Source organism: Coloeus monedula, assembly GCF_965178545.1.
Source record: "Coloeus monedula genome assembly, chromosome: 6".
Classification (NCBI taxonomy): Eukaryota; Metazoa; Chordata; class Aves; order Passeriformes; family Corvidae; genus Coloeus; species Coloeus monedula.
This window is the reverse complement of record NC_138786.1, coordinates 39,394,132-39,405,089: the sequence shown is the minus strand read 5'-3', so window position 1 is coordinate 39,405,089 and position 10,958 is coordinate 39,394,132. Positions and strand designations below refer to the sequence as shown.

General features: G+C 48.1%; 1 protein-coding gene across 1 annotated transcript; it reads left to right on the top strand.

Moving 5' to 3' along the window:
* The first annotated feature begins 6,080 nt into the window (after positions 1 to 6,080).
* NFKBIA (NFKB inhibitor alpha) lies at positions 6,081 to 9,783 on the top strand. The gene is made up of 6 exons (XM_082283625.1): positions 6,081 to 6,453; positions 6,775 to 6,883; positions 7,385 to 7,595; positions 8,082 to 8,170; positions 8,290 to 8,550; positions 9,030 to 9,783. The coding sequence occupies exons 1-6, from the start codon at positions 6,230 to 6,232 to the stop codon at positions 9,075 to 9,077; spliced, it is 942 nt and encodes a 313-aa protein (XP_082139751.1). The 5' UTR covers positions 6,081 to 6,229; the 3' UTR covers positions 9,078 to 9,783.
* Positions 9,784 to 10,958: the final 1,175 nt, after the last annotated feature.

The window sequence follows — 10,958 nt, the reverse complement described above, 5'->3', positions numbered from 1 at the left end:
ATTTGTTCAGCTAGAAGAAGGATGGGCTGGACCAGGACATGGCACCAGAAGCACATCCAGCCCTTGGACAATGCTGCATGCTCCCTGATGACACAGCCAATGATCCAGCTCTGAGCACAGCTCACAACTATGCCAGAAAAAACTTAGGTTAAAACCTTGGGAACTTCCCGAGCAGAGCACCAGAACACCCAGATGGGTGTTTTGCACTGAGATATCTAACAGCCAAGCCCCTCTTAAGAGCTATCTCAGCAGCAGCTGCTGCCGACACCCCTTGCCAGCCTCAGGCAATTCGTGGATGGTAGACTGGGGATACCACACCCAGAGCCATGCAGTCTGCCAGGCTGTGCGACTCCAAAGGACTTTCACCAACAGAAGGCAGAGAGAGCAAAAAGCCTGCCTTCCTCCAAAGAGGGTGTGCACAGGAGGAGCTGACTTCGACAGTCCCTTGGCTGGCAGTCCCTGGGCTTTTTCAGGAAGCACACAGCCCAAAGTTCATCTTCTGTTGTTGTGGGTTTTTCCTCTCAGGGTTATGCCGTTAGTATTGTCTAGTGTTTCCTGCTTCCTCTCCTGGCAGCTCCCCTGCTAGCTCAGACACACAGCTACAGCACTCAGTTCATTAGCCCCTGTGTTTGCCACATCCGTCCCCAGGGAAATCCCTGGGCCCACATGCAGTTCAGCTTCTAATTGAGGCTTGCCATGTGCCCGTCTGCTGCACTGGGCTCCCACTGTGCACAGAGGAGCAGTGTGCTGGCTTTTTATGTTTATCCAGGATTATTTGCACCCACCAACTTTAGGCACAGAGGCTGCACAGGAGCATTAGGGGTTCAGAGCAAACCACATGCTGAAACAGACAGCTCTCACTGCCCACACGCAGCCAGGCTCTGACAGTCCTGGACTAACTCGGTTAAGGTCCCTAGTTTGCTCAAAATACCATCTAGTACCACAGAGAAATTTATATCCAGATCCAGTTTTGACTTTCTCTGTAATCCAAACAGAAAGGAAAGTAGCTCTCCCCTCTGCACAACCTTGACCACTCTGCCAGGTGAGTGCCACTTAGCTATCCCTCCCAAATGCTCACCAGCTCAGTTTTCTGCATGGTCCCACTGTTCTGCCCTCTCCACCTTTGCAATGTCCCCACTTTCTGGGAAGAACTAGAGACTGTAACATTACCAAATGTCACAGCTGTCTGCAGAGGGAAAGTCCCTTTTTAATTATTAGCATGGTCCCAGTTCATATTTTCCACATCAGGTGCTTCCACTCTGTCTGCAAACCACATAGGGAGCTGTACTGATGGGGAGCAATGTTATTGCTGGAGGGAAAGTAGTAAAACAAGCTCAAGAGACCTGCCTTTACTTCTCTTCTCCCTCCCCAAGATTCTTTTCTCCTACATGAAACACGTGTGGCAGCAAGCTTTGCTGCATCGGGCAGTGAGCATCGGCTTAAAGCTTTTTGAGCAACATGCTTTAACAAAGCTTCCGCATGAAAAATGGGAATGACGCCAGAGAAAACTTGTCTTCCAAGTGGTAGCAAATTTCAAATTACTTGACTTATATTTACCCTTAAGGCATAACAACAAAAGCAGTTTAAATTGATATAGTATATCACATCCCTAAGTATCCCCAGAAATGCCAACTGATAAGCAAACAGCCCACAGTTCACACAGAGAAATACAGACCTTCCCAAGGATGCAATATGTCAGTTTAAGACATGCCAAAAATAAGCTGCAGCCAAAAAATAAAAACAGACTAGTGTAGACAACCAGAACTCTAGATCCATTAGACTCTGGTCAGGACACTGCAGCTAACTCTATTTTTGTGTCTGTGGCACATGGGTAGGACTTTAAATGCCCTAATTTGGACCTTGGCTTTACGGGCCAAAAATTACCCTGTGCACTATTTGCTTGGATATTATATCAGCTTAAATAAGGTGCAGAAATGCTTCCTACTGCATCCACCATTCTGTTCTTTGGAGTATATGACCATCCCATAATAACCTTTGATAAAAAGGTTTGAGGTAGGGATACAGGCCACATGGCACATGTGGCTACCTTTGGCCCTCATCCTGGCTGACAAAAATGGACTTTGCATAACTTTCTGTTCTCTCATTTGACTGTTTTTTTAAAGCTTTCAAATTAGTTACTTATATTATTATTAGAAAGCAGGAGGAAAATACATTTTCCTTATTTACCACCAGACTAATTATTTGGAGCTGACTGTAGCAGCTGTAAATGGGAAACTGAGATATGTGGATTTTAACTGCAAAATATTATCAGAATGACAATGTCAAGTGTCCCCTGGCTTCCCTTGCACTAGCAGAGTCCATAGACTTTTGAAGCAACAAACCAGAGTCCTATTCCAAGACATTTACTGGGAGCCATGTACAATCTTCAAGATTAAATAAGAGGAAACAGTTAATGGGTATCTGCAGCAGCAATCACGAAAGGATGAAGTTGAGGGACCAACTCTGGTAAATCAACAGCACTAGATGGTTGTCATGATTAGCGTGGCAATCAGAAAATTACAATTTAATGTGTTTGCTGGAGGAAGCAGCACAAGAATTCTTCACGTACTTTTAAAACTGATTAAAACCCTACTGCCCATTTTCAGTATTCAGACACTTGAGGCTGCTTCTAGGAGCTCTGCCAGTTGCTTTCTGCAAGGTAGAATAAAAACAAACATGACATCCCTGCAGCAGCACAGCCTTGCCAATTGAGCGCTCAAGGCACCTAAAGTGGAGGAGACTTTTGCAAAACCTAGCTCTTAGGTATCAGGTGCAAAACCACCTCCCATGGTTACAGTCTTTTACATTGTTAAAGTAACTTTTAGGTAGTCCATTGGCCTTGAAGTGCCTGCTGAACCAGGCAGCAGAGACTGTTAACATAATCCCAAATTAAAAATGCAGAGAATGATAATCTCCTCTCAAGATGATAAGCACAGAAAACACTCTTGTGAAATTAATGCAGACATAGCAGAGGTATTAAACCAGAATACACAAGCAGACAAAGAAGGTTCAGGTTGGCACAGATGGCTGCAGTGTTCATGAAATTTTGCTCCTGTTTCAGCAGGGCCAACCCCTGTCCCTGGATAGGTACAGCTGCTCCATCCCCTGGGAGGCATGTCTGAGCTTCCCAGAACTGCAACACTTAGGTGAGAGGCCACACAGGAAACTAGGGTTGTGATAGGCTCCACCCTATATCCCAAAATTTGGGGTTGTTTCTTTCTATTTTTTTCCTCTTGTGGACCATATAGAAAATTGTACAGAAAAACTGCTAGAATGTGATGGTTTTCAAAAAAAAAAAAAGAAAAAGGACAGTACTTCAACAGCGCAAAGCAGCACCGATGACCTTCACCACTCCAAAACCTTTGCTTTATGCTGTCTTCTATATGTCATACCTTCAGGCAAATATTGTACAACGACTATGCTAACTATGAGGAGTTGCAGAGAAGACAGCAGCTTTATTTGCTTTATCATTATGAGGGCTCCATTTGCCCCTGCATCTGCAGCTGGCTGCTGCTTTACTTATGGTTTTAGGGCTAAATCCCTTCTTGAGCTGTGCTTTTGGCTGCCTAACACCCAGGGTAACTGGCCCATGTCTTGGCCCCCCCATGATGCCTAGGGCCAGGCTGCAGAGCAACAGCATCTCCCTGGGGCAGGAAGTGGGCTGGCCTCAGCATGACTTTCCATCTAGAAAACATTTTCCATCACCTTTCTGCCACCTACAACTGGCTGCAGTACTGCCAAGTTAAAAAACACACAAAATAAAAGCATCTCATGTGCCTCTGAAAAGAGGCTGCTGCTGGCAAATGCTTGCTAAAAATAGTCCTGTGATGGCCTGTGAGAGCAGCTGGAGGTCACTTATAGAAGGAGGCAAAGAATACCTTTTGCTGAACTCAATTTCCAGCCATCACAGCTAGGACAGAAGTTTCCAAGTTCAACGTCTGTGTGGTTCTAGCAAAATCCCAACTGCAGACAGCAAGGTCCTTGCTGGGCTCATTCCCCTGCTAGGCAGAGCAGGAGCTTGCTTTTCAACTCACATTGTCCTTTTTTGCAGAGAAGCAGATAGGAGGAGATTAATTTGTTAATTAAATTTCCCCTGCCAATTTACATTAAAAACGGGGAACTCTTTCAAAAAGCTTACAAAACTTTCATAACCTTTAACTTAAAAAAGAAAGACTTGTATGGCTTTTTTCTAAAACTGCCCAAAAGCACCACTGGGTTGTCCCAGGCTAAGTGATGAACACTGAAAAGAAGCCCAGGAATGGCACAGCTGGGCTGAAAATTAGAAACATCTGCTCACAGAAAGCCAGGCATTCTTCCTCTCCTCTGGCTCTTCCTTTCATCTTTGGATTTTCTCATAAGTTCTTGTTCAAAGGGATGCCATCCCATGGGAAAACGACAAAAGGAAAAAAAGCACAGACACTGTTACTCAGCGAGGCCAGCAATAGTTGCAAGAGAAGAAAAATTCTTCCTGGGAATCCCCTACATCTGAGAAGCAGAAGCAAAAATTCACCAGGAAAAAATTCAGTGCTGTCAGCTCTGCAGACAGACAATGCCTTTTATCCATGTGGGATCCTGCATTTATCCAGTCTTTATTTCCCACAGATGGCATGACAGCAGTAAAAAAAAGGCAGAGAAGTGTCACTAGGAACAGCCAGAGAAAGTAAGAATAATGGCTGAAGATGTAATTTCTTCTTTAAAACATTTGTTCTGTTACAGATACGTACCCTTTGAAAGAGGCTTGTCCAGTCCTGGACCAGAACTGCATATACAGGAGTGGCTCAGAATTCTCACAGTACTGGTCCCACAGCACTGAAACAGAGCGAAAACTTACACACCAGAGATGCAAAATCCTCTAAATGCTCAGGCAACACCTGTACACTTGCAGGCGTTGTGGCAGCATAACATCCATCATGTGCAATACTGCCTGAATCTCTCCAAGTGACACTCCCCGCCAAGCAGGGCAGACACAGTGTACTGATGCAGTAGCAGCCTCAGCTTCGCTCTGGTGGCATTTGATTCCCTGACATTTTAGAATGACTTCGCTGCCCTGGGCTTGTTATAAAGCTTGTTTCTAATGAGTGCTGCTTAATGACTCCTAAGGTGGTCCCTCTCATCAGACTTCAAAATGATCCTCACAAGCTCAGGGATCTGTCATTGTGCAGATTGTGGAAGAAAGAGGTGGTGTGCTACACTGCACCTCGTGGGTGATGAAGCTTCTAAGAGTGTTAATGCTTACAGCCTGGCCCTCTGGCCAGAGACACCTGTGAGGACCATACTGGGGCCTTACAGTGCTTGAAAGCAGTCTATAAAAACAGATGGGGACAGGCTTTGTAGCTGGGCCTGTTGCCATAAGATAAGGGTTTCCATCAGAAGGAAGGTCAATTTAGATTAGATATAAGGAAGAAGATTTTTTACAACGAGGGTGGTGAAACACTGTTACAGGTTGCCCAGAAGGGTGGTGGATGCCCCACCCCTGGAAAAATTAAACGTCAGGTTGGATGGGGCATCCAGTTGAAGATGTCCCTGCTCCTGGCAGGCTGGTTGGTCTAGACGGGCCTTTATTATCTCCTAAATTCTTGTTCAAAGGAATGCCATCCCATGGGAAAACGACCAAAGCGGAAAAAACGCGCAGACACTCAGTGAGGCCAGAAACAGTTGCAAGACAGGAAAAAAAATCTTCTTTATAGGATCCTTCCAACCCAAATTATTCTGATTCTGTGATCCTGCAGCCCCTCTTACGAAATTGACAGAATGTCGGGGGAATGCAGGGTGCAATCAGGGCCAGCAGTGCCCAGCACTGAGGCGCTCCTCGGCCTTCGAGGGGCCCCGCAGCGCGCAAGGACCCGAGGTGGAGTGGGACCCCGCCGGGGAGAAGGCATCGGGAGCCCCAGGACCGGGCAGGGCAGGGAAAACCCCCCGGGGCGCGGCAGGGAAGTACCGACGGGCACGCCGGGGAAGCGAGTACTTCCCGCCTGGAAAAACGCCAAGTTCTCTCCCGGCCTGACCTCTTCCCGCCCCTCCGACGCCCCTTCTGGGCGGCCCGAGCCGCTCCGCCCTCCCTTCCAGCGCCCTCGGCGCCGAGCAGGACTAGACCCGTCGGTCGGGCTTTGACTGGCTGGAAATTCCCGTCCTCGGCGGCTCCTCCCCCGCAGAAATCCCCCGGCCGCGCTGTATATGCGAGGCGCCGCCGCCGCCGCCGCTCACTCGCAGTGCCCGCCGCTCCGCCGCCATGATCAGCGCTCGCCGCGCCGCCGAGCCGCCCGCCATGGACGGCTACGAGCACCCCAAGAAGGAGCGTCAGGGCGCCTTCCCACTCGACGACCGCCACGACAGTGGCCTGGACTCCATGAAGGAGGAGGAGTACCGGCAGCTGGTGAAGGAGCTGGAGGACATACGGCTGCAGCCCCGCGAGCCGCCCGCCTGGGCACAGCAGCTGACGGAGGACGGGGACACGTAAGTGAGGGTCGAAGACGGGGCACGGGTGGCTTGGACACGGTTGGGAACTCGGCACGACCAGTCCGGGACAGGATGTGCTGCCGGCGGGGCGGCGCCGGGCTGGGCCGCGCCGGGAGGGAAGGGAGGGGGTGCGGAAAGTCCCTGGAGCGGCGCCAGGCAGAGGCGGCTCCCGCGGCCGCGGAAAGCCCCGGCCGCGCCGAAAGCCCCGGCTTGCGACAGCCGCGCGTGACCCGGCCCGGCCCGCCGCGCGCGGGGCTGAACGTGGCGTCGGGGGGGTTAACGCGTGTCGCTTAATTACTCCTTTTCTCCCCCCTGCAGTTTTCTCCACTTGGCCATTATTCACGAGGAAAAAGCCCTGAGCCTGGAGGTGATCCAGCAGGCAGCCGGTGACCGGGCTTTCCTGAACTTCCAGAATAACCTCAGCCAGGTACTTTCACCTCGATAGCCCCAAATCCGGATCAGCCCCTGCCACACCCACACAGTCCCTCTGGGGAATTCCCCCAAAAAAGTCCCTTTAATTTTTTTTTTTTGTTTTATTGATGGAATCAATTGAATCAAAGCCTGCGTTCAGGAAAGTCCCCAGCTGGCTCCAGCCGGTGTTGGTACAATGCTTCCTCTCCCCCGAGAGAGTGGCATTTAACGCCCACATTTTTCAAATATGATGCAATGGGTTGCATCCCTCTTTATGGAGATGTTAATGATACCCTTCATACCAATTGACTGTTGGTTTATCCAGAGAGCCCGAAGTGCATCACTTCCAGATGAATGGCAACTATACAACAGCTTGGGAAGCACAAAGAACTGAGATTATGGGGCGTGCTTTCGTGATTTGGCACAAATCACCAAGTGGTCAAGAGGTGTGCTGTCTAGATGTTGCTGCCAAGTTCGTGGTGTAACTTACAGTCTGCTTTTGCTCTTATGCTTGCAGACTCCTCTTCACCTGGCAGTGATAACTGATCAGCCTGAAATTGCTGAGCATCTTCTGAAGGCCGGATGCGACCTGGAAATCAGGGACTTCCGAGGAAACACCCCCCTGCACATTGCCTGCCAGCAGGGCTCCCTCAGGAGCGTCAGCGTGCTCACGCAGTACTGCCAGCCACACCACCTCCTCGCTGTCCTGCAGGCAACCAACTACAACGGTATGGGCACACTCCTGAACAGTTCATCTTGGTGTGCTGGGCTGAGGATAGGGTTGGTCTCTGGTAGATCTCAAAGGTCCCTGGAGAGGTGGAGAAGGATTATTATGCCCCATTTGAGAGTTGAGGAGCCCAAAGCATACAGCAGTGTCTGACTCTTCTAAAATGCCATTGTCTTGTAGGCCTTCTCACTGTTGATCTTAGTCTCTCATGGCTTTAAATTTTGCATTTTTAGTGAGTCCCTTTGCCCTGCTCCTCCTTTTTTTGGTTGTAATAAGTTGCACTCAAACACTAGAATAAAGCCTTCAAGAAATCTTCTCAAAATCCAGCCCTTTTATTCATACTGGAAGCTGGAAAGTTCTTCTGGAAAACACCCTTTTGCTGTGAATGAATTGCAAATTTAGATACCATCCTGGCCTATCATCTTGACTTTTAAATACTGATGAGGCGTTGAGTTAGAGTTACTGAAGTTTTCCCTTTGTGTTTCAGGACATACATGTCTTCATTTGGCATCTATTCAAGGATACTTGGGTATTGTTGAGTATCTGCTGTCCTTGGGAGCCGATGTAAATGCACAGGTATGTAACTTTTACCATGAATTTAACTGAGTGGTGCTTTGTAGTCTTAAGAATCAATGATGATCTGACAATGGCTCTGCCTCTCCTAACATGCCAAACCTTACGCTATTTTCACACAGGAGCCGTGCAATGGCAGAACAGCACTACATTTGGCAGTCGATCTGCAGAATTCAGACCTAGTGTCGCTTTTGGTGAAACATGGGGCAGATGTGAACAAAGTGACCTATCAGGGCTATTCCCCCTATCAGCTCACATGGGGAAGAGACAACTCAAGCATACAGGAACAGCTGAAGCAGCTGACCACAGCTGACCTGCAGATGTTGCCAGAAAGTGAGGATGAAGAGAGCAGTGAATCGGAGCCAGAGTTCACAGAGGATGAAGTAAGTAGCAGTTCTCATCGTTACAAGAGAATGGGAAAATCTTGTCCTGTGCAGGGTATTTTTTGGTGTCACACTGATAGCACGCCCCTCTGGCTGTATAACAGACAGGTATACAAAAGATTATGCTATCAACAGTCAGCAAAATGGTAGATGGGGCAAGCATATAAACAGAGTAGGAATAAAATGTAAAAAATAACATGAGGGAATGGAGTTAACTTCATGCGACATGGTTCTCTGGACACCATTCTGTGGCTGACACAGAAATTCATCAGAGAAAATTCAAGTTAGTGGGTGGTTTTCTCCTCCCTAGAATTTGTTTTTCTGAGTTCTGCATTAAATGGCATATGTAACCATTTTGGTGTAGAAATTTTATACACTGCTGAAGTCTGGGCATGCAGAATTTGGCTGTTATCCCAGAGTGGATATGATACTTTAAGTAATATTTTTGCATTAACAGTGTTTTGGGGTTTTTTTTGCAGCTTATATATGATGATTGCCTTATTGGAGGACGACAGCTGACATTTTAAAGCAGAGCTTTCTCTGAAAAGAAGTGACTGTATACATGTATATGTATAGAAAAAGAACTGACTTTCTTCATTTAAAAAGAAAGTCACAATGTGGAGAGAAAAAAGAGGAGGGAAGTACTACGCTGCCCAGCGAGGAGAAGGAGCACATGATTCTAACAGGACAGTTCCAGGATCTTCCTTGTGTTTAAATAGAGGAGTGGGATGTGTAACATCAGTACAGACCTGTGATTATTCACACCATCTGATAAAGAGCCACATAGCCAATCTTCTCAGCCCTGTGAAGGTAACAGACTACACATCCAACCTGCTCGTTACAGGAGGCTCTCTTGTGGCATTAAGTACTACACGGAGCAAGTGTCCTTTCACGGCAAGGTGGACTCATGCCAACACCCCTTTTCAGAGACTCTGCATTCATTTGCATTGGGCTGGTGGCAGTCCCTGTCCTTTCTGACTGACCTCAGCTGCTCTCAGTGGGCCATCCCAGGTGGAGGAGTCAGACCAAGGGACTGATGTCCTCTTCGCTCTTAGGCAAAAGTAGCAATAATGTTAACTGTGGGCATTGGAAAAGTGTGTTTCACACCATGTGTGTCATAATTGCTACACTTTTTAGCAACTGTATATTGTGTAAATACTGTACATTTTTTGTTTATAATTATTTTGGTACATGTGAAATATGTATTTATTAAAAAAAAGTCAGATTACCATACTAGTCTGTGAAATGGTTCATTGCCTACCTCCCTGAGATTGTGGGAATCTATCTGGTTTGCTTTTTAAGAAACGTTTAACACCTAGTAGCCAATTGGGATCACAGTCTCAGGGGTTTTAGGTGATTCACTTTAGCAGTGGTAAGACACCTAAGCAGCTTGTAGCTCTCAGCCCTTCTGCTGCAGCTAATTTTGGAAGCAGACGTAGGTGGTGTTTCCTGCACCCGCTGCAGCAGGGGGATCGTGGGGCTGGGATTCCCCCTCTCTTCCAGCACCAGGCTGGCCACCCACTAGAGAGGGGGTTTTAGGCTGTTTTTGGCAGCGCCCACCCACCTGCCCTCATGGCACCTTTTGTTCCAGCTCCAATACTTCACAACTCTTGCCAGGGGAGGTTGGAGGCTTGCAGCACAGCCCTGTGTCTGCTCACCTCTTGTTCATCACCTGGCCCAGCTTTGGTTTGAACTCTGACTCCTTTGGAATTTCCAGAGGGGGTTTCTGTGAGAAGAGGGAACACGTCCTGTGAAAACGTGCTGCTGCCTCACACCCCTGAAATTTAGGCGGGGGGTGTCCCCACTGCAGGAGCTACAGCTCTTGTCCAGTTCCTAGCAATGAAGGTGTGGCTTTAACTGCTTCAGTTACTTGTCAAGTTTCTCTCCAGCATTCAGGCAAACACAATCACTTTGCCCAAATCCTCTGCTCCACCTCATTATCTGGTGGAAGTGCATCACAGTGCTGGACTACTTTTAGTCACAGACTTTTTAGCCTGTTCTGTGTCTGTGTAAAGGGTGGGTTGTGTAAAAGGTGACCATGCCCTGTGTGTGCCATACCTCCTGGATGGAGACAGGGAGCAGCAAAGCTGCTGACGCAGGATGATGGAGCTCTGCCAGGAGTGTTGGCCAGGGGAATTCTGTGCTGCTGGCACCTGGCCCAGCTCAGGCTGTTGGTGAACACTGTGGCCCCAGGTTGCACAGGGACACCCATTCCTTTTTCTGCCCTGCTCCTCCCAAGGGGTTCTTGGCGCACAACCTGCTCTAAGGAGGGTTTGCTGGTATGAGGAAGAACACCCCAGCTGCCTGTGTGTTTCCTAATTTGCATGGGAGCCAAAAGCCACTGTGGAAAGGATTATATAAAATTGTCATCCTGAGTAATTTTTATTTCACTTCCACTCTCATTGCAT